The sequence below is a fragment of the Scheffersomyces spartinae genome (genome assembly GCF_019049425.1).
Source record: "Scheffersomyces spartinae strain ARV_011 chromosome Unknown scaffold_19, whole genome shotgun sequence".
In the NCBI taxonomy this organism is placed as follows: Eukaryota; Fungi; Ascomycota; class Pichiomycetes; order Serinales; family Debaryomycetaceae; genus Lizanozyma; species Lizanozyma spartinae.
In genome coordinates, this window is record NW_025065066.1 from 267,862 (window position 1) to 291,025 (window position 23,164).

A 23,164-nucleotide genomic window follows, 5' to 3' on the forward strand; every position below is an offset into this window, starting at 1 on the left:
ACAATCATAAATCATTTAATACCCGAACAAGCACTTCCCATGTACCAAACATGATTATTGAGTTTGGTACTGTTCTTAATAAATGCGGAGTTAAACCTCCATACATGCTAGCCAAACCCTCTTCCTTAGCAACCAACTTGAACGCTTGAATAAGGCCCGTATATTTGGGTTTACCGGTGGCTTCCAATGGAGCCTGTCTTAATCTTGTTCTCACCACTTCGTGAGGGTAAGTGATTAACGATGCAATGAACTTAGCAAACCCCGCAGCACCTGATCTAGCAGACCATTCCAAGACATGATCCTTGGTGGTCTTCTTACTTGGATCCACATGTCTTGAACGGTTGCTGATAAACAGTTTCATTCTTTCATAAAGAACCCATTGAAGAGTGGACTCAATTCCTCCTAAATAGGAAGCACTTAGCCCCTTATATAAACTGAAGAACCCTTCATTCCTCACCACATATTTAAGACAATCCCAGGAGTTCTTATAGTGTTTCCCCTTAGACTTATCCAACTGTAATCTGGTCTTGATTAACCAGATGGGGTTTGTAGCCGTAGAAGTAACGAAACCGGCATTCAACCCACTGACAAGATGAATCCAAGTAGCTTCTTGTCCATTATTAAAGTTTCGTGATACTAGCTCCTTGGTAGTACCATACGTGAAGAAATTGATAGATCTAGCAGGTATAACCCCTACCAAATTGGGTCCTAACCCTTTGAAAAGTGCCCTGGGTCCTTCCAAAGTATACAATTCTTTTATTACACTCCCAGTCTCTGCAAAATGTTGAGCTGCTTTAATTATGGGGTTGGAAGATTTAGGACTCTTATTATACAAGGAATGATACACGTCAGATTGAAGTCGAGTCTTAACAACATCAAGAGGACACGTACAAACAGCTCCCACCATTCCTCCAACACCCCCGGCAACAAAATGAACCCATGGCTTGGTTGCCTTTATCTCATCTGTTGATTGGTCCGCGATGAGCTCCACTTCTATTGGTTCAGCCTCTCGTAACGTCGACAGCTCCTCATCGGACGCAAGAAATGCAAACGATGCCTGAGCCAGTTGCTCCAACTGTTCTAGACGTTGTAGCCGTTCGCCGCTTTCCTTATCCATCGTGTATTTCGTTTCTGTCAAAGTTAAAGTTAAACAAAAGAGCCCTTCCTTTAAAATTTTTTTAGGTTATATAATTCGAGGTCGTGCCCAGTTCATAAATATGTACATCATTCTGCTCACGTAGACGGTGTAGCTTATGTATAGTATAGTATAACTATTATAAATATATCCAACTATTTAAGTGTCTGGATAAATGCATCAAGATTATATTCTTCCTCATATTGACTCTCATCCCATAAGTCGGCCAATTCTCCAACAGCTCCGGCGGCCTTGCCTGTAAGTCCGCCAGCAACATCCGGTACCTTTGATTCAGAGTCATCGTTGCCAGCACCAGAGGGAGCTTCCGGTCCTTGTTGGGCAATAGAAGTCAGCTCATCTACATCGAAAAGATCAAGTAACTGATTGGTATCCATAGAAGCCAACCCTGCATTCTGTTGGTTAACAATTGTAGATGCAATGTTCATCTTAAACTTTTGTAACCCCATGATCTTCTCTTCAAGAGTGTTCTTGGTGATCAACCGATAAACATTCACAACCTTCTTTTGTCCCAACCGATGGGCACGGTCCATGGCTTGTAAATCATTCATAGGGTTCCAATCATGTTCAACGAAAATGACTGTATCTGCACCAGTTAAATTAAGACCCAACCCTCCAACTTTAGTGGTTAAAAGTAAAATGTCAATGGATGGATCTTCATTGAATTTACGGACAATAGATTGTCTGTCACGAGGATCAGTACTTCCGTCTAACCGCATGTATGTAACAGATGGCATATGTTTCCGTAACAACTCGTTTTCAACAATATCCAACATATCTTTCAACTGACAGAAGATTAATGCACGATGTTCGGAGATAACCCCCCCGGCAAGCATTTGTTGTTGTTGCAGTTTGGATGATACCGAAGAAGAATATTCAACGTCGTTGGTTCCAATCCCACACTCTAAAAGTAAATTCTTTAACGATAACAACTTGGGTGCATGTTCAATGTTCCGAATATTTGACTTCTTCATAGCCAATAATTGCTGGACTTCAGCGTACTTTGGATGTTCAGCAGATAACACTAAAGCAGGATGGTTGCATAACTTTCTCATGTACTGTAAAGCCTGGAACACATGAGATTTCTCTTCCTTACCTCCCAGAACTTCTTCTTGCACTGTAGATTTTTGCTTTGTTGCAAATTCACGGTAAAGACGTTTTTGGATTTCACTCAATTCACAATAGTAATCTTGAATAATCTTAGGTGGTAAATCAGATAACACATCTTCCTTCAATCTTCTCAACATAAAGGGAAGAACTTGCTTATGTAAAGATTCTAACGCCAAAGCTCCAGCCTCTTGTTCCTTAGAAGATGTCTTACTATTTCTACTAGCAGCAATAGGCTTAGCAAACTTCTCATGGAATACCTTCTCTGTACCTAAGAATCCGGGCATTAAAAAATCAAATAATGACCATAACTCTAAAACATTATTTTGAATTGGAGTACCGGATAAGATCAATCTGTGTTCTGCTCTAATTCTCTTCACTGATTTAGTTAATTTAGAAGGTGCACTCTTGATGATGTGGCCTTCATCCAAAACGCAGTAGTTGTAATCAAATTTGATAATATGGTCAACATCGTTTCTGCAAATGTCATACGATGTTACTACAATATCGTTGTCCCTAAACTGGGACCGGAATGCACTTCTGACACTTGGACCACCAGCATACACCAAAACCTTCAAGAATGGGGCGTATTGCTTTATTTCTTGCTCCCAATGCCCTGTTAACGATGGTGGGCACACAATCAACGAAGGTAACTTTCTATATTCTGGAGATCCAGTCTCAGCAAACTTCTCTTCTCTAATATGATGATCAGAAGCTACAATACAAAGTGTTTGTAATGTCTTTCCCAAACCCATATCGTCACATAGAATACCATGTAAATGATATTTGTTCAAGAATGCCAACCAGTTCACACCTTCTTGTTGATACTTCCGTAAGGTGGCCTTAATAGTGACTGGCAAGTCAAAAGGTTTAATTTTAGTTGGGTCCATCATTTGCTGAATGAAGTCACGTTCTCTGTCTCTGCCCTCTAACAATTCCTGAGGCATATCTTTGGGATCGGGGATACCCGCTTCTAAGGGTACCAACTTGATGATAGAAGCAAAAGTTGAAGTCGCTAGCACCCGGACATCGTTATCGGAATCACTCATTCTACCCAAGACTGGGACAATAAGGAAAACAATATATGGAAGGATTTCAGCACCCATAGTTGAGGAAAGATGATATATACTTTCAATAGCACCCTGTCTCTCCTTTATTGCGCCAGCATTGCTAAGCATGGGAAGAATATACTTCACCAAGAATGTGAAAGATTTTGTAGGCATCACTGAACATATAGTAGCAAAGCATTTAGCAGTTGAGTACCTTAATACTGAAAAGTCCGATTTGAAACCTGGTAATAATGAAGTCAATTGGTCAATAAGTTGAGGATATAATAAAGAGTTTAACTTTGCTAGCAACGCCCTTATGACTCCCAAAGCATCAACAATACTTTGTCCCTTCAAAGGATCGTTAACCAATTCTTCGACAGATTCTCCTAAGTACTGGAGAGGATCAACCATTATTGACTTGAGAATTGGTACCCTAACAAATATATCTTCTTTATGAATATCCAATAAGGCTTCCAAAGCCAAGATTGCTCCATTTCTTTTGATTTTTGCTTCGTGCACTTCTCTTTGATGTGCTGCAATATCAATTGGATCAGTTCTTGCTTCTTCCTTTCTCAATGACAATATGTTCGTTCTAAAGTCTTTATTGTGGAAGAACTCAGGAACCTCTGAAGTATCAACGCATAAAAAAGCACATAAATTTCTCACAATCTTCTCCACTGGGCCATTCTTCCCGGCATTGATCAAATCTTTTACAAAATGAGACACGGAAGTTGCCGAACGTTGTTGTAAAATGCTTGACTCTTCTTGTTTAACACTGTCCATTAGTGATCGAATCACAGGGTTTAACTTCTTAGGAATACCACTTAACTCAAGAATTGCTGATGCATATGCTGACAATATACCCACATTTCGACTACTTCGTGCAATGATTACTTCTTCCATCGCAACGGTTATTCTATGCTTTGCATCTTCTAAAGACTGATGGGCACTCATTCTACTTGAGGCAGATAAACTTTTGGTCAATTTAGGTGCAATATCATTCAAGATCTTCTCTGCGTTTTCCAAGCCAAATGCACTAGAACCAGCTTCTTCTTCACCCTGTACAACTACAGGTAGCTGTGGAATTTTGGATGGGCTCACCTTGGCGTTGCTGATGAAACTATCAAACAACTGTAAACAGCACGTCCTGACAGATTTCAACGTGGGAACAAGCTCTCTGAAGTATGGTAAAGAATCAGGTTCAGCCAAAGTGGTATTGATGGTTTGACTAAAGGCTTCAACAGCAGATTTAGGAATTTCAAGTTCTCTAGATCTTAACTCATGAGCATACGATTGAACTACCATAGCTCCAAATAAGCGAGGGGTGGAGTGAGCGGATGATAAGTTCTTTAAGATCAATTGGAAGATAAATTCCAAATCCTGGGTTTCTGTAACATAAGATAACAATCTGCCGTATGCATCAGCAGCACAACTTCTTGTTCTCATAAATGTATCGTATCCAACAAGCATAACATCACCCTTAAACATAGGAGCATCGATGTTGACTTTCAATTCTTCTTCACCGCAAGGAATATCCAGTTCCATTTTGGCTCTGCCGTTTCCATCAGAAGCTCTTCGTTTCCTTTTCTTAACATCTTCAATTGGGCCAAAGTATTGTCCCGAAGGACGCATGATTAAAGTAGTATTCATTTGATAGTTGAATCTTGCAATACCAATTGGGGTCATTAATAACGAAAGAAGAGGCTTGAAATGACCCACAAATGCTTCTTGTACTGTTGGAATGCCGGGGTTTTTGTCCATTTCGTCAATGATTTTATTGCAAACCTTGTGAGAGAGCTCCAAGACATCCTTGTTCTGTTCCACCAATAAATTCTGAAAGATTAACCGCAAACTATTTTCATTAATCCACTTTTTGGTTTGCTCGTCTTCAATTGAAAGGAATTCAAGTAATGTTCTGAGGACTGCTTTCCGAACATTGGTAATGGGATGACGTAAAAAGGGGAACAATCTAGGAACTAGATTCTGGAAAGAATTTTTGTCTTCTTGAACAGCATAATGTTGAATAATATCAATGCACTCTTTATGGGTGCATAATTTGGATAATAAATCCATAACAGACCCGATCGACGCTGACAAATCATCACGCAAATTGGTGAGAGCGTCCCATATCACATTTAAAAGCTCATGTAACAAATTTGTTCTCATACTAACAAACTCAGATGCAATTGGGGAAAGAGTTAATGCTGCTACTGATTGAACATCGTCATCGCTCTCCTTTAATCCATTCAAGACCATGTAAAACACATCATCCATCAATTCAGGTTTCTTTAAAAGTATATCAGTTCTGACTCCCACAAAATATCGAAGTCCCAACATTCCTCCGTGCTTAGCTTCCCAACATTTGACCAACTCGTTTTTTTGCATCACAAGATCGTAGAGACAATCAAAAGTCCTAAAAACTATATCATCGTCTAGATGTAAAAGTAACGCTGCCAATGTTTGTGCACCAGATTCTCGGACGGGTGCAACAACTGTATCAGAAACAAAATCACCAAATCTATCCAATGCAAATAATGCACATAGTCTAACGGCCAAATCCTCAAGAGTAACTCTATTATTATGGTTATTCTCTTCTAATGATTTATTCATAATCCGTCCTGCCCCCTTGCTATGCTTTTTTAATAATTCCCTAAGACCCAATGCAGCTCCGTGACGAATTTCCCAAGTATCATCAAATAGATCGTTAAGTAATAACTCATAAACCCCTTGGAATTCCCATACTAATCCAGCAACTTTCATGTGCAGAGATAATAGTGGCTCCAATTCAGGTGCTTTTGTTTCCAACACTAATTTTTCACCTCCTTGTTGCGATGTGATATCATATTTTGTATCTGACGGTCCACCAGTTCCAGGTTCTTGCTTCAATTCTAACCCGTCACTAACAAGCTTTCGAGACACAGAACTTTGATGTAAGTCAATTGGCTTTGGAGTACTTACTCCTGATTTTGCCTGAGCTTTTGCTTTTCGTTTCATCATCATCTTTAAACGAGCACTTGATATATTTGAATTTCCTGTGGTTCCAGGACCAGCACCAGCACCAGGGGTGCTAGGTGTTGACGTAGATGCATTGGCTGCTATTGGTTGAGGAGTAGATGCAGCCGAAATTACTGGAGAATTGGAAGAAGAGTCACTTAGCATTGGAGTTTCTCCTCTGGGTGAGTTTCCAGTTTCTAATTTGACACTTGAACTTGAACTTTCGTCTTCTTCTTGTTTGACAGGTGCTCGATGTCTTTTCAATTTTGCAAACAAATCATAGTCCAATTCCTTACCATTAGCATGATCACCATTGGTAGTATTTTTAATATTGTCTTCTTCATCGAGTTTGGCAGCAACCAATTTATGTTTTGATTGCAAGAGCAGATGAAGTTCAAATTGAGAAAAATTGACTAAATTGCTTAAAGTATCGGTAAACTTTTGAAGTTCTTCATCTTGTTCAATTTTGATACTCACATTCTCTTCAACCTCTTGTTTGATGAGATTCTCCATTTCTTGTTCTTTCTTAATGGTACCATCATTATTTGGATCCCACAATTCTGAATGGTTCACTATTCCACCAAAGGCTCGAGCAGCAGCTATTCTTGTTTCCCATTTTTTGGACTTGAGAAATGGATACACTCGTCCTAATAAATTCACAGTATCCTCCGGATGGCCCTTAGCCAAATCCAGTAATTGGTCCGCTGCAGTGTTACGTATAAATGGAGTGGAACCGGTTTCTAATAGCACCACTAAACGGTCTAGTCTTGACATTATTAGTATTATAAGGATATTTAATGTAACAGGTGAAATTAAGTCCGTAACATATGATTAAATCGGTATTCGACGGTATATGCAATAATGTGACTCGTAAAGTAATGAATAGTTTTTCACTCAAAATCCGACACTCCTCCAAAATATATCAATTGTCGGAAGAAATGTCTCCTGTTGAGCTTGCACCACCAGTAGGAACCTCCTAACACCAATTGCCAATGAGGTTTACAGTTTAGTGTTGATGATTGTAAAATTTCCATCCTGTGTCAGGTGGGGATTTGTTTGCCTATTTATATTTGGCGCTTGGATCTGCGGTTTTGTGACGTCCCCAATGTCGTTCTAATTCGCGATGACCGCGACATTAATGTCGGACCTCGAGGGGCTTTGTAACCAATAACGACAGATAAATGAATACTACTTTACAAAGGACTCAACGGCATATGCGTGTTGGCACATGTCAGCTTGAATATATGTGCAAAAAATGCCGGTGAAAGAACATTCAACTAAGTGCAGATGCGAACATTGTTAATGCATTAGTGTTTGCATTCACAGTCATCTCGCTTAACTAAAACAGAATAGGTTTAGTTTACCCAGTAATGTGGTGTAATGTCTGTATATGCTTTTTTGAACATATCCACATGCTCATATGTACATCTACGAGCACATATACAAGTTGTTTATCTGTTGATTATTTGCTGCAAAATGGCTGCGAATACTGGAGAATGATGATCAACACTGATGCCTCTACCACAAATGTCGTTTGTAAATTGTACACCTATATCATCATCACATATCTACCGTTAATATGCCCCCCTTTACTACAATTTGGGTTGGAAAACAACTCTACCAACAACTTTCCCTTCCTTCAAGAGCTGTAAATACTTGGGGACTTCGTCCAAAGGTGCGTTACTGGTGATAGGCTTCAATCTACCCAAGCTAATCCATTCCAAGACTTGGAGTTGCTCTTGAGAGTTACCTCCAAAGGAAAACACAATTTCAATCTCACGCATAGCATTCAAAAAGTTATGGATTTGAAACGTGGGTTTGGCCAAACCAACCATCATGATTTTAGCTCTTCTTTGCAACTGCATATAGTAACTATCATACAGACCTTGACTACCAATGAAATCAAAGACTAAATTGAACATTGGTTCAAACTCTTCATCTTCATCAGTTATTTGATCAAGACTAGTGCCAAACCTGTTGGCACCAAACTTGAGAGCACTTTCTTTGAGTTCCGGTTTCAAATCAACAGCAGTGATATCTACTGGATAGTTACGCAAAATCTGAACCGCATTCATCCCTAACCCCCCAACACCAACGACTAGTACCTTTGTGGCAGGATTGGTTAATACATCTTTGGCCTTTTGAATGGCATGGAATGGGGTAAGGATGGCATCACAAGCAGAACACGCTTGCTCATAAGATACATTATCTGGAATAGGAAGTAAAGTCCGTAACTTATCCACTAAAATATACTCTTGAAACCCACCATCTTGATTTAAACCATATGCTTTTGCTCCGCATGTATTGTCACGGCCCAGGCGACAATCAAGACATTGACCACAGGCATGAGTAATGAAAAATGCAACTCGATCCCCTTCTTTGAACGTGGTCTCAGTCCCCTCACCAACAGACACAATTCGTCCAGCAATCTCATGGCCCATCACAAATCGTTGCTTATCATTAGAACCATCCAAATCAATGGGTCCACCTCGAGGACTAAGAACATGTAAGTCCGAATTACAAAGTCCCGCACCTTCAATCTTCACAAGAACTTCACCTCGAGTGGGTTGTTTCACTGGAAGGTCAGTTACCTTGACAAGCTTACGGGATTCATTATCGTAACAGAATCCAACTTGAGTTTTGGGAAGTGTCATGATGCTTTTTATTGTTGACTAGAATAAATTGAATAGTAGGGGAGTGACTTAATAAAAAATATAATGGCCGTGAATGATCCTAACTATATATGGTTCCTTATTACTTGTATATATACATACTCACTACTGTGGGGGGAAGATGCAAGGAAGGTTGATTATGCAAGTTTCGGAAGTTCGGTAGATAGTGAGATGGTGAGGTTCTATATTAGCGGTCGGCAATAACTAGAGGTACCTGCGGGGAGTTCGGTCAAACTGATACCGAAACGTGGGGAGATCCGGGTAACCCTTGCCAGGACACTAAAATGTATATGCAGTTCCATATAAACTAAACTAAAGTATATAATTTAATAACGTTCAAACTAGTTTGCATATAATTGACTGGGGTCCTGATTCATGAAGCTCATTGAAATGATAGAGGGGATCGGAAGTGACGAAAAAAGTATTTATAATAGCTATATATAATAAGGAGGAGGTGAAAAGTGGCACCAAGTTAAGCCATCATGAGGGGAGGGCAATTACTTATTCCTGACCGATACAGAAAATTGCAATGACAGAAACGCCAAACAACTACTTCAATTCATTAGATGATATCTTAACCCAAAGTTGCTGCATCGAAGGGACACAATTAATTGAATCTCTTTTCTCTTGAAGACTTTACTTCGTGCTTCTTGTTTTGAATCTCATCTCGAGTTGCATTGAAATGAATATTAGTGTCTTGGTTCATTGGGTTTGCATCTGATTTTTGAAACTCCTTGAAGAGTAACGTCCTGATTTGATTCAAACGTAACCCGGGATTCTCCTTTCTCATCTCAGGTAATCTTCTTTCTTCATAAGCTGCAAATGCAGCTTTAACTCTTCTTTCAGGATGTCTATCAATATCCTTGTTACTCAAACCAGCATCCTTTTGAGTTAATGCCAATGCCTCCAAGGCATTCTCAATACCGCTAGCACTTAATTCAGTGATATCCTTGTTGAAATCAAGGAAATCATCAATTTTACCAGCTCTCTTAGCAGCAACTTTGGCAGCACCTCTGGATTTAGATGGATTGGCAGATTCTTCAGCAGCTAATAATAGATCACGTTCTGCCTTCTTTCTAGCTGCTTCTTGCCTCTTGAACTCAGCGTCTTCCTTCTTCTTGTTATTCTTTTTGGAACCTTCATCCCACTTTGCGGCTTCTGCAGCTTCTAAGGCAGCGTTGGCTTCTTCCTTCTTTCTGTTGGCAGCCTCGTCCTTTCTAGCTCTACCTTGCGCCTTCTTAGAGTTTTCGTTTCCTGTTTTCTTTGCCATTTTAAACTGGTAGATTAGGGCTTGTTGAAAGCTTGACGTAAACCAAAAGAGTTTTTCAAGGCCGCTTTCGGCTTTAAAAAACAGGTGTAGAATTTCGTGGGAGTACCAAATAAGATCACCGAGTATTAAGTCCATCCAGCATGTAGTGGAACCTCTTATGGGCATATATAATGGCTGCAAAAAGTAAAAGAAAGATATCCTTTGCCGGTGGGACGAATCCAATCAAAAGCACTGAAACGCGGTTATTCTTGAGTCAGGATGAACCCAAGCATATCTTAACGAGTAATTCTCTCAGAGCCCAGAGAACTAATTAGAAACAATAGCGTCCTTATTTACCAACCTGTTAGAATTTGAAGCTCAAGATCTTCATCACCAAAAGAAATGGCTCACTTCACAAATAAGATTGAAGTAAAAGAGGACTAACTCTCAATGAAGTATTTGTGAGCTCCGTGCAGAGTGATAAGGCATCAGTGTTTTGGTATCGAACTTCTACTTAGACGTATCTTTCTGAAACATTTTGTTTGTTTAAAGCTAACAGGCGATTTAGCTACTTTTGCTAATTTCAGCATTTAAAAATACTGTGTGTCAAGATACACTTGAGTTTTGTTTCCACTATTGTTGATAATTCGAATGGTGTCAATGGGAATTTGAAAATAAAGAAGCTTAACCACTCCTCAAGCATTATAGTAGGAAGTAGAGACAATGTCCTTAAATTGCTAGCTAAATGAACTATTGGGACTTTCAGTCCTAGCTGATTGTGTTAGCATGGGAACGAAAGGTGTTCGACTGAACTTAATGTGAAAGAAGTGATCTCTCTTTGACCGATTTTGTGATACTTTGTTTGGATTTGTGCCGACTTTATTTATGATTCCCATTAACTGTGAAAAAGCGTTTCCTATAGCAGAAACAATAACCTGGAACCCCTGGTTGGACTGTGATATGCCGATGCCACGCAGAAGAACGGGAAGGAACGGTTAACTCGTAATTTGAGTTTGGACCTAATATTTATGCTACAGGCTAAGTACATTTAATTGATCCAAATTAAGCTGATATCACCTACCCATTTCAACTTTAAATCAATTAATTATGCTCACAGTGGTCTTTTTGGCACCAATTGTTGTCTACAAATGAGTACGCTATAAGCCGGAAATCATGCATTAGTCTAAACTTGTAACAACTAACTACCCATACATAAAACTTTTGAAACGAAATGAAGTAAAGACAATAAAAAAGACAAGCAAATAATAAAGTAGTGTTGTTAGAATACCCGTGTGATCTTTTTTATTTTTCTATTGTCCGTCCGTGTCCGTCAATCTATTCAACCTTGTGCTTCTTAGCAGCTGGCTCGTCGCCATTGGCAACCACTGGTTCAACATCCTTTGCATCCAAGGCTTGGGGCTTCAAAGAAGGAGTATTAATGTCAGTGTGGAAGTCCTTGATAATGGAATCAACATCGTCAATGTTCAATTGTCTAACATCACCCAACAACTTGATCTTAGCTGTGACTTCCTTACATTGCTCATCGGTCAAGTTCAAATTCAATTGGTCAACTCTGGACTTGATGGCATTCCACCCGGTCAACCTGTTGGCAAAGTGGATATACCTGGTCAAACCGAAATCAGCAGGGTTCAAGATTTCATAGGTAGAAGGGTTAGCCAAGATGGCCTTAGCGTGAATACCAGCCTTGTGGGTGAAGGCACAGAAACCAGTGATGGGGTTGTTGAATGGAATGTTGACTTGAACGGCGTCAGCAACCAAGTTTTCCAAATCTCTCAACTTATGCAACTTGTACTTGGAAAGAACGTAATCACGATCAGCAGTGATCATACGAGCCATAAGAGCACCCAATGGGGTGATACCATTACGTTCACCAATACCCAAAACAGAGACATCAATCAACTTAGCACCACCTTCCAAAGCAGTGTAAGCGTTGGCAACAGCACAACCAGTGTCATTGTGGAAGTGACATTCAATGTCACAGGAAACAACAGACTTCAAAGTCTTGACCAATTCATAAACTTGTCTTGGGTTGGCACAACCTACAGTGTCGGCAATACCAACTCTGTTAACACCAATCTTGTCGACGGTTCTGTAGATGTTTAACAAATCAACAATGTCTGATCTGAAGGAATCTTCTGAGGAAAATCTGATTTCAATACCCTTAGACTTGACAAATTCAATGACTTCAATGGCACTTTGGGCAATGTAGTTCATATCCTTACCATGAGAATATTGTCTCAAAAATTGTGAAGTACCGATAACCACATCAACACCGTCAACACCGGTTTCAACAGCAACACGGGCATCATCCATATGACATCTGATGTGAGTCAAGATCTTAGCCTTTAATCCCAACTTACAAATGGCTTCACAATCTCTTCTGGATTGTTCAGAAGCAACAGGGGATGTCAATTCAATGTAATCAACACCAAAGTCATCTAGAGCCTTAGCAATCTCAATCTTCTTTTCAGTAGTGAAAAATGCATTAGCAAATTGTTCACCCTCTCTCAATGTGGATTCGATAACTTCGAAACTACGAACATTAGAAAGAAAATCAGATGGATGTGGTCCGTATGGATTAGATTGCACAGACATTTAGTATTATTATTATTATTATTCTTCTTATATTATTATGCGGAAGTGAAAGAATTATTCACAATCAATTGGAAACGTAATACCTTAATAGTTGGAGAATAAATGTATAATACTCAGAATTAATTTTACGTCGGATGAACCCCCTTATATACGAGAGACTATCCAGGCCCTTTACATCACTATCACCTATTACAAAAGGGGTTTGCATATGGAATTCGTTCTGTCCGCAGTATCATAGCCGTATTTAGTGGTATACCCCATAGTGAAAAATTTTTCTACGGTGACAAGGAAACCCGCCGCTATGAGTAATCGGTGCAACCAGAGGCCGTATCAATTTCGGAGGTGCCGATAAATGCTCCTTTTGTGTTGCTGTGACTCATGAGACTTACGTAATTGCTGAAGTAAGCTCATAGAAATATCGATCTGGCGTCCTCCTGATAACGAGTACTTTGTATATGTTCGATTCGGTAATAAAGAGCGAAGAGAAATAGTCATGGTTACCTGTTGTAAAGTGTCTGTTAAGTAAGCAGTAAGATCAACTAATGGCATTGGTCTTGACCGGAGGGTGGCCCCCATGAGTCGACCTTTGACGGATACTGGCGAGGCTAGGCCTGGCTTGGCATGGCTACAGATTACTCATCCTTGGTCAGCGTAGTAATGCATTTGTCAAAACTTAATCCAGTACTTATCAGTCATCTCCAATCGGCGAAACCCAATTCATTTAAAGGGCCGCCGAATTATGAGTCATATGTTAATGGTAGCGCCTCTTGTTGAAAGGAGTGTGGATGCTTACATCCATTATGTGCACAGTGCTACACTACTCTTCGCGTTCTCTCTATGAGCATATTTATAGACAAGAATATGCTCTTAAGCGAACTGCGCTATTGGTCTCCCTTATTTGATATACTGCACTATAAATTTAAACATAATAATAATAATAATACACAACTGTAATCATACAACGTCCACCCGAAAAAGATGCTAGACAGTTGTACTTACCATGCGGACAAACCGGAATATTTCACTCTTTAATTTCAATAATTCCATAGTCTTAATGGTTAATTTCCCATTTAATCGTTTTGAAATCGTCAGAGCAATGACATCAATTTCAGTCATTGTGAATCCAGTTATTGCTTCCCAATCTTTTGTGTAGATACGACCTGCCATTCCTTGAATCCCGATAACCATATCTGTGACTCCTAATTTGATTTCTTCTTGTCGTTCCATTTCCACTGTTAATTTGAAACATCCAATAATTAATTGTTTCAATCCAAAATCCATCAGTTGATAATTGGCCATATTATTCAGTTGGTTCAAATAACGTAACAAATACACGATATCCATGTACCGGAATAAGTATATGATCAGCTTAAGAAACAACGGAAGCCCTAGACCTAATCTTGCAACTAATAAAAGCATCACCTTATCTAATTCTAACTCGTCTTTGTTGATCCCACCCGAAGAATCTGGTGGGAATGAATTTTCAATCTTAGTAGCAATATATTTGACAATAATAGCCATTAACTTTGTTCTTTCTTGTAAAAAGACCAAGGGTGTGAGGGAAGACCTTGAGTTCAGTCTTGGGTATTTTGCAGTTGCTGTTGCAGTAGATGGGGTAGAAGAAAGTGAACTCGAAACTATACGATCACGAAGTAAAGTTCTTGAAAGGTTCTTATGATGATGATGGCCGGAACTTTTATTAATTCGGTGTCTGAAGGAATTCGTAGCATAGGTTTCTGCTAAAGGGAATGATGATTGGAAACTGGTTTGTGTAGACGTAACTTGACTAGTACCAGGTGGGATACTACTACTATTATTTCTATAACTGACATCGTCTTCATCCTCATCAGTCAAACCTTCATGATCCGGAATCAATAATGGGATATCAATAAAATCATTTGGACTAAAATGTTTCGAGACTTTCAGATTCACATCTAAAGATTGAGATTGAGAAGATTGAACTTGAACTTGAGGCAGATCTTCAACTGCAGTATTATTAATTTCCTCTGACGAAAATTGGTTTTGGTCTAAACCTGGTGACACCATTACGACAGACATGTGTGAATACAATAGACACTTAAAACTAAATGATATCCAATCAATAGAACTTCAATACTTCCAATTATGATTAGCTAATATCACTTGGTTTTCAATTGGACATTAAAACCGACAAGAATAAACCTTTTTTCTAAACCCACTTAAACCTTCCGATTTCTTTGTAAAACTCTGGATGCCCTCTCGTCCTTCAACGGAAATACATTGTAACCGGACTAAACAAATACAAGTAACAAATTTCTAATCAGTTTTCAGCACATACAACGTGCTCGGGGATATTTCCAGGTGGGATTAACTACAGAAAATCGGAACTCTTTATTGGGCGAGTCTAAGTGTTCCGCAAGGAAGGTGTGATTCACATCAACAGATTTTTTTTCCTTTTTCAATGCACCCGAGGAGAAACTTACTGACTCATCATCTATATGCAGGTCTTCGGATAACCGTTTACAAAAGACAGGATTTGACAGGCTATTGAAGAAAATGTCGGTGAAAGTTTCAGACAGTGGGAACGGTATTCTAACTACGAAAGCGCGATATATATATGGATATGGATATGTAGCAGTTCCTTAGTACTCATAGCACAGCATTGTATATACAGCAATCTCTTAATATATATTGCACGACATTATATATATAAGGATTATTTGGTTATTGTAGTGGCACTCTATTGCGCATCCTGATCAGATGCTGTTTTCCAGACAATCTTCTGCTTAACATATATAATGTCTCCCCATAAGTCTCCCTAATAGTAATATATACAGCAGTAAACAATATACTTATATCACAGACATAACTTCTGAAATTGCTTCAAACATAATATTACATGTATATAATACATGTATATGGATCTGTCTGATTTACGTCCACCTCCTTCGAGTCCGCACAGTAATCAAATTTTTATCACCTCAACTCATTCCCATCAACCATAGACTCAACATCGTAGCGGTTGTTCGTGTCTGACGCTTTAGTTTGTATCGTATTTGCTTGTTCCAACGGAGTTTCTGCCGTTACCTCCACCGGTCCCGTTCTGGTCCAATGACTGAAGAATCCAAACCCACCTCATCGATGCGTGCTCGAACTTATAAAGATGCCATAGCCGCATTGAACACTCTTCAGAGCAACTTTGCATCCATAGAAGCGACTAGAAAACTTGGACCCAACGTCAATAAGAATGAGCTTCTGATCAAGGAAGTCTACGAATACACAAGGCGGTTGGGGTACCTGCCTCTGGACTTTAACAAGTTGAACGTTATCCATATCACGGGAACAAAGGGTAAGGGGTCAACTGCTGCTTTTACAGAGTCTATCTTGAGAAAATACATTGATGATGGAACTAGTAGTACTGCTGTTAATAGCGCAGCTCATACTAATGCTACTAGCAGTGGATCTTCATCTCGCACTGGTCCCAAGTCTTCTATTCATAAGATTGGGTTGTATACATCGCCTCACTTGAAGTCGGTCAGAGAAAGAATCAGAATCAACGGTAACCCCATCAACGAATTGAAGTTTCTGAAGTACTTTTTTGAAGTCTGGGATAAATTGTCTGCTACCCAAAGTGACCCCACCGACTTCCCAACACTACAACCATCTGATTTGGTTAAGCCAATGTATTTCAAGTACTTGACGATTTTATCTTTCCACGTGTTCATGCTGGAGGGTGTTGATACTGCAATCTATGAGGTTGGTGTTGGGGGCACTTACGACTCCACTAATATCATTGAGAAACCAACTGTGACAGGTATTCTGTCCTTAGGGATTGACCATACATTCATGTTGGGGAATACCGTAGAGTCTATCACTGAGAACAAAACGGGTATCTTCAAGCGTGGGTGTCCCGCAGTGGTCTCGGACCAAAGGGAGTACCCACAGACAATCCCACTTATTCAATCAAGAGCTAAGGAATTGGGTGTTTCTCAATTGGATATTGTCCATGGAGACACTGCACTTCCTCCTAAGATTAAGCTTGGTTTGGCTGGTGATTTCCAAAGGCAAAACGCTGCGTTGGCCGTACAACTTGCCGGAGTTCATTTAAAGCAATTGGGGTTCAAACCAACCGATTTACCTGAACTTGAAAACGGGGTGTTTGTTCTGATTCCAGACAATTTTTTGACGGGCTTAGAAGAAACTAGATGGAACGGTAGATGTCAAGTGATTGAACTGAAACCAGAGTTTGAAAGAATTAATTGGTATATTGATGGTGCTCATACTATGGAATCTATAAATGTCGCATCTCAATGGTTTACTCAACAAACAACAGGTACAACCAGTGCAACCAAAAAGAAAGCCAATAATTTAAGAGTACTTTTGTTCAACCAACAAGGTAGAGAAAATGCTACTGCCCTTTTAACCAAGCTCCATCAAATAATCAATGCTCCCGGTGGGAAGAAATTTGACCATGCTATTTTCTCAACCAATGTCACATGGTCCGATGGGAATTACTCTGCTGATTTGGTATCAATGAACAGTTCCAAAGATGTTGTTGATAGACTTGTGGTCCAAAAGGAATTTGCAGAGTGTTGGAATAAATTAGATCAACAACAGGGGTTGCAAACCAGGAAACACATTTTCCATGATATTGAAACCAGTGTTAACTATATTAAATCATTAACAGATTCACTTCCTTCTACCCGAGAAGTTGATGTTTTTGTTTGTGGATCTTTGCATTTGGTTGGAGGATTCCTTGTTGTTCTTGACAATGATAGAGATTAATTTAATTGTTACCAATATTTATTATACAAAAAGAGCATGCTATAAGACTGTATTCTGTAGTGCCTCTATGATAAATTTAGTTCTGTTGCACTATGTTTTCCCTGGCTTCGTTAACAACTTGATTAATGTTAATCAAAGCATTCTTCCAATTGTATAATGTCTTCTTAACAGCTTCCCAATTCTGAGTGTTATCTTCCTTTGCAATGATGAAACGATTGACTTTAGTTAAATAGAATGTTTGTTCAACTTGATTCAATTTTCCTTCAATAACACCCGCTTTGATGGCATTGATCAACAATATTTCAAAGTCAAGATGATCAACAACATCCGGGATTTCCGAATAGGTGAATTTAGACTTGGAAGCTTCATTATCAGCAAAGAATTTAACCAAATTTAAAACTCTAGATTTAGACTTAATGTGTTCTGCATATAATTCCAACAGCTCAGGCACGTGCTTGATCACCTGACCCTTGGCGTAGGACAAGAATAACTGACATAATTCAGATGATGATGAATTCTTTAATGTAGAAGTCAAATTGTTGTTGAATAAAGATGAAACATCCATGGTTTCACTCTTCAAAGCAAAAAGAGCGATTTGTTCGGCTTCAGTTTCAGAAACAGTATAAATTTGAGTGAAATTTTTGATTAATCCAAGAGTTTCCAATGAATATTGTTGATCCAAGGCAACAAATTGATAGAATAAACTTTTGATTTGAGTCTCAGAAGCTCCAGCACTGGTTAACCAAGATATTAAGTTGCTACCAAGACCTTCAGAAAGTAATTTGAAAGGGATGGAACCTTGTGAAACATTGGCTATGTAAAAAATCTTTTCCAAAATAGTAATTCTAGTGGCAGAATTAGCAGGCAAAACATTGAATATAGTGTTGAAACATGATAAAATGGTTGTGCTCTTAATAGATCTTCTGTCTCTTAAAGAAGCTTGCTTAACAGGATTTATGTCAACCAAAGTTTGAATTAAAACTCCATTGGAAATTCCTTTACTTCCATCCAATTGTAATACGAGATAAAGAACCAAGTTGAATGCTGATTCAAACTCCTTGTCAGATAACTTGCTCAAACCTTCATTGCTGACTCCACTGTAAATGGTCTTGACTAATTCATCTTTATCAGAAATTTCAGAGCTTTCGTTAACAAAATGAGCTTGCAAGCTTTGGGAAAAGTCGTTGGTTTCATTGACTCCGTCCACAATCGCCCCAAACTCCAAAACAGAGTCCTTTAACTCCGCATCAACAACAAACACACTGGCCATCCTCTACAGTTCTGACTTAATAAGGGGTTTGTTATTGTTGGTTTGTCTTAGCTTGTCTCCTACCTTCATACTGAAAAAATTTTCAGAGCTGACATACGTTACAAAAATGTCGCGCGACATATAGGTGATCCTGGTAATTATTACGTAAGAACACGATTCCACCCCCTTCAAGAGTTTCCGTAATGGTCATACTGAAGTCAATGTTAAGTAATATATGCGTACATAACACTGCTCTTATGTATACGTGGTAACGGAAATGGAAAGCTATAGTCTAACTGTTAGCTCTTAATAAAGTTACTTGCAAAATGTTCACTATTGCTTCAAATTATTAAGACAACCTACTATTAAACAAGAACCAGCGGAGTGATTATCCGCTTCAGCAAAATATTGTGTAAATTTATGAAATACAGAACACCTAATAATAAATATCTGAAGGAAGCTGGCTCTGAAGCTGACTTTAACGAAAGTAAATAAAACGAGACAAGGCTACTTTTGTGAAAACTTTTTAGTTGCAACTTTTTTCAACTAAGCGCCACCGAAGGATAACGACAGTTTTCCAAAGGAGTACGATACATTTGAAGCAAAATTTGATTAACCAAACGTTCACCACTCTCTAAGTAATATTTACAATCACCTTTTAAAACATATAATGACCTCATCACAACGTGTATTCGTAAGTTTGACTTCTATTACAATTGCTGCAAAATAATGAGCTTATGTTGGCTCTCGTATCTTCAATTATAAACGAGGATAAATGACAGTTCTTATCGATAAGCATGCACGTCATATTTTTTACGAGCTAAATTCTTCTCTGGCATACGCATACGCATGTTATGATAAAATTTATTGAATTCTAATGTAAAATACCCTATAAAAGCCTGAATCCTCTAATCTTCTTCCTCATCTTCTTCAGTTATAACAGGCTCGTGTTTGTCGCTAACTTTTTGAGTTCCTATCCAAGTAACATCCACTTGGTGTGTGTCTTGAACCTTATGAATAGATCCAAGTTCATTCATATTCATATTCAAATGCATTGAGTTAACGCCTCGAATAATTGGCGGGGAGCAGGGCCGGTTAATCATGGGGTTTGAGCTTCTTCCCATGGATAGGAATCCATCACTATCACCACCCATAAACTTCCCAGGAAGTCCAACAGTCAACGACCCATTACTGGTGGTTCTAGGTGTATGTGCGCTAAAAATACCATTGGATCTCTTATCTGCACCAGAATATCGTTGTTGTACCTTGAGACTTCTTCGAATAAGATCTGGCGACGGACTTCCCGATGTAACAGGAATCTTTGAATTGGAAACTGAAAATTGAGACTCAACCCCTGCAGTGGTAGGTAATGGCTTCTTGGGAATAGGAGCAGCAAGCTGTTCAAAATACTCGCTTTCTTCAGAAGAATTACTAGACAACTGTGTCAAAGATGGAAGTCGTTTTTTGGCTTCTTTAGTAGTACTCGTGGTGTAACCGACAACACTACCAGCTGCTGAAGTAGTTGAAGAAGCAATAGAAATATCCGACGATAAATGTCTCATAACACCTGGCCGCTTCAACTTTGTAGTACTCCCATTGGTCGAGGGAGCAGCTGAAGAATTGGGATTCACACTAGTCATAGTTAACGAGGGACGATGGAAATCCTGTGACATATTAATACTTGATTCATAAACCAAATCTTCGTCATATTCTTCTTCTTCCAAGTCTTCCTCTTCCTCCATGTCTGAAGCATCTAAAATGTCAAGTTCAGATTCAGACATCTGTGATTGCTGACTGAATTGACTTATTTGGGAGATCATTGATGAAGGACGCTGTCTTCTTAAAGGTGGTCCACGAGGTGATTCGGAAATCCAAGAAGGTGCTCCACCACTTCTAATTGCCAGTGGTGAAGGGATAGAATCAACTCCACTATATGCAGCAGATGAAGAAGGCTTCATATTAGTACGATGAATTCGAGATGGAACAGCTAACTCTAGACGAGATTCTTCAGAAGCTACGGATCCTGTTCGAGGACCAGTTCGTTTAGGGTTAACACTTGCATGAGTTAACCTGTTGTTCGAATCCAAAGATATTCTTGTAGGTGCAATTTGTTGACTTGATTTTGAAGGCACTGTTTCTTGTGATTTTCGAGATTTAGTCAGAGAATTGTCACTCGACGTGTTATTGTTATTATTACCCTTTTTCCAGAACTGAAGTTTATTTAAAACCCCCTTTGATTTCTTTTCTTTCTCAGGATTAAGGTCATTGTTATTGTTCGAACTCCAAAGTCGTTGATGAGTATTTGTATGGAAAGAAACTTTCCGACGGCTCGTACTCCCGTCAGTGAAACTTGAATTATCAATGGAAGGAGAAATGGTGGAGTCGTTTGTAGGATTCACAGCGAGGCTTGAAGTTATGGGCTCATCGAGTACCTGAGGCTTTGCAGTAACTATTGTCTCTTCTAGCATCGACTGGAATCCATTATTGCTTGTGTTGGTGCTATCCATGCTAATCAGATGGGTTGGAATAGCCGTAGCCGAATGAGATAAAGACATGGAAGTAGAAATTCGAGTAGGAGCACTGGAAGTCGAGGGAACAGTTTTGGGGGAAGTTGGTCTACTTATTCCACTTTTGCCATATCTAGGACTTCTAGGTGAAGGAGGGATAGGACTTGTAGCTGTCCCTGCTGCACCATTTCTTGACTGGTTAGTTGCTCCACCACCAGTTGTGGGATTGATATTTGTGTTTGCAGAAGTGTTTCTTGACGAGATGCTTAGTGTTGAAATTATTCTTTCTAAAGGTTGGGTTGCAGATGCAACATCAGATAGTGAAAGTACTGATTTCACTCTCTTCTTTGACTTCAGAAGCGACTTTTTAGCTCTTCTTTTTCTATCCTTATAATAAATGGACTTTTTCTTTTGAAATTCCTTTGTTAACAATAACTCATAGAACGCAGTAAGAGAATTCATTTCGTTATTGTATATCGATTGCAGTAGCTCTTCTATATCAATCCCAAGCTTTTCTAACTTGTACATTAAATTTTTCTCAATCTTGGATTGGAATGGAACAGGGTTACTCTTATAGTATTGATTAAGGGAAAGGATAGATTCGGTGTCTGTAGAATAAGATAACCGGGTTCGGGATGAGTGTTTATTATTGTAATCAATTAGGAAAGGAGAATTTAGTATTTCATTCAAATTAGGACGATTTGCTGGATCTTTACTAAGCATTCGTTGAATAAGTGCTATTGTTTCTCGAGGAATGGTGTCATAATATGGAGGTTCTTCATTTAAGATTTTGTATTTTGTTCTCAAATCATCATCTTCATCAAAGGGCATTCTTCCATACAACATTGTATACAAAATGACCCCAAGTGCCCAAATATCAATTTGAAACCCCAGATATTTAATATTTTGAAGAACTTCTGGGGCCATATAAGCTGTAGTTCCACATACAGTAGAAAGAAATTGACGTGAATAAGGATTAAACTCTCTAACAAAACCAAAATCTGTTAATTTAACAATTGTTTTATCGGTATCAGCTAATAAAATGTTTTCAAGTTTCAAGTCTCGATGGGCCAAATTCAAAGAATGAACATACTTAATAGCTAGCATGATTTGGAAGAAAAGCTCTTGACATTTCTTATATTCAACTCTTCTTTGTTCGTAAATGTAATAGAATAATTCATTCCCTTCACAATATTCTAGAACCAACCATAAATGACTTTCAGTTTTGATGACTTCATATAGTTTGACAATGTGTTTATGTTTCAATTGACGATGATAGTACACTTCCCTTACGATGTTGGGGTCATCTAGTAGACCACATTTAAGAACAACTTTCACATTCAATAGCACATGACGGGCTAAATACACCTTGCCAAAGGCTCCTTCTCCAATTTCATCAAGAATCTTATAACTACCAATCTGATTGACTTCAGGCAGGGCTATCTTCAAATAAAAGTCATTAAACTGTGCTGCAAGCACCGCCTTGCTGTTGACATCATTAGCTTTATTCATTCCCGTACTCCTTCACTTATGTTTCAAACCTCCATGTATCAATGACTCAATGTAACTATGTGGATATATGTATGTGAGTGTGATCTGTCAGATAATTCGTGTGACGTGTATAAGAGTCTCTAACAGCACGCAACTGTAACTACCAGTACAACTACCAGTTTAGCTATCAGTATGACTATCGGTATAACTATCAGTATGTGATATGACTCGTCCGTCTTTAGTCTGTTTAAATAAGCTAGCCAGTCGTGGTTACCAGCCTAACTCCAATGATAGAAAGAGGTGCACACCACCT

The 23,164-nt window shown here is 38.9% G+C and overlaps 9 protein-coding genes across 9 annotated transcripts; 1 reads left to right on the forward strand and 8 right to left on the reverse strand.

The window, feature by feature from the left end:
- Positions 1-4: 4 nt before the first annotated feature.
- On the reverse strand, positions 5-1,117 carry RIM2 (Rim2p; the record flags this gene model as incomplete). Its single annotated transcript, XM_043192795.1, has 1 exon — positions 5-1,117. The coding sequence occupies one exon, from the start codon at positions 1,115-1,117 to the stop codon at positions 5-7; it is 1,113 nt and encodes a 370-aa protein (XP_043047850.1).
- A 173-nt stretch (positions 1,118-1,290) lies between these two features.
- On the reverse strand, positions 1,291-7,077 carry MOT1 (DNA-binding ATPase; the record flags this gene model as incomplete). Its single annotated transcript, XM_043192796.1, has 1 exon — positions 1,291-7,077. One exon carries the CDS (start codon positions 7,075-7,077, stop codon positions 1,291-1,293), a length of 5,787 nt encoding a protein of 1,928 aa, XP_043047851.1.
- An 818-nt stretch (positions 7,078-7,895) lies between these two features.
- Positions 7,896-8,957, reverse strand: KQ657_002021 (uncharacterized protein; the record flags this gene model as incomplete). The annotated part of the gene is made up of 1 exon (XM_043192797.1): positions 7,896-8,957. The coding sequence occupies one exon, from the start codon at positions 8,955-8,957 to the stop codon at positions 7,896-7,898; it is 1,062 nt and encodes a 353-aa protein (XP_043047852.1).
- A 625-nt stretch (positions 8,958-9,582) lies between these two features.
- KQ657_002022 (uncharacterized protein) lies at positions 9,583-10,245 on the reverse strand (the record flags this gene model as incomplete). The annotated part of the gene is made up of 1 exon (XM_043192798.1): positions 9,583-10,245. One exon carries the CDS (start codon positions 10,243-10,245, stop codon positions 9,583-9,585), a length of 663 nt encoding a protein of 220 aa, XP_043047853.1.
- A 1,314-nt stretch (positions 10,246-11,559) lies between these two features.
- On the reverse strand, positions 11,560-12,840 carry LYS22 (Lys22p; the record flags this gene model as incomplete). The annotated part of the gene is made up of 1 exon (XM_043192799.1): positions 11,560-12,840. One exon carries the CDS (start codon positions 12,838-12,840, stop codon positions 11,560-11,562), a length of 1,281 nt encoding a protein of 426 aa, XP_043047854.1.
- A 981-nt stretch (positions 12,841-13,821) lies between these two features.
- KQ657_002024 (uncharacterized protein) lies at positions 13,822-14,898 on the reverse strand (the record flags this gene model as incomplete). Its single annotated transcript, XM_043192800.1, has 1 exon — positions 13,822-14,898. One exon carries the CDS (start codon positions 14,896-14,898, stop codon positions 13,822-13,824), a length of 1,077 nt encoding a protein of 358 aa, XP_043047855.1.
- Positions 14,899-15,960: 1,062 nt separating this feature from the next.
- On the forward strand, positions 15,961-17,604 carry MET7 (tetrahydrofolate synthase; the record flags this gene model as incomplete). Its single annotated transcript, XM_043192801.1, has 1 exon — positions 15,961-17,604. The coding sequence occupies one exon, from the start codon at positions 15,961-15,963 to the stop codon at positions 17,602-17,604; it is 1,644 nt and encodes a 547-aa protein (XP_043047856.1).
- Positions 17,605-17,680: 76 nt separating this feature from the next.
- KQ657_002026 (uncharacterized protein) lies at positions 17,681-18,874 on the reverse strand (the record flags this gene model as incomplete). Its single annotated transcript, XM_043192802.1, has 1 exon — positions 17,681-18,874. The coding sequence occupies one exon, from the start codon at positions 18,872-18,874 to the stop codon at positions 17,681-17,683; it is 1,194 nt and encodes a 397-aa protein (XP_043047857.1).
- An 887-nt stretch (positions 18,875-19,761) lies between these two features.
- Positions 19,762-22,872, reverse strand: KQ657_002027 (non-specific serine/threonine protein kinase; the record flags this gene model as incomplete). The annotated part of the gene is made up of 1 exon (XM_043192803.1): positions 19,762-22,872. One exon carries the CDS (start codon positions 22,870-22,872, stop codon positions 19,762-19,764), a length of 3,111 nt encoding a protein of 1,036 aa, XP_043047858.1.
- Between the last annotated feature and the right edge of the window lie 292 nt (positions 22,873-23,164).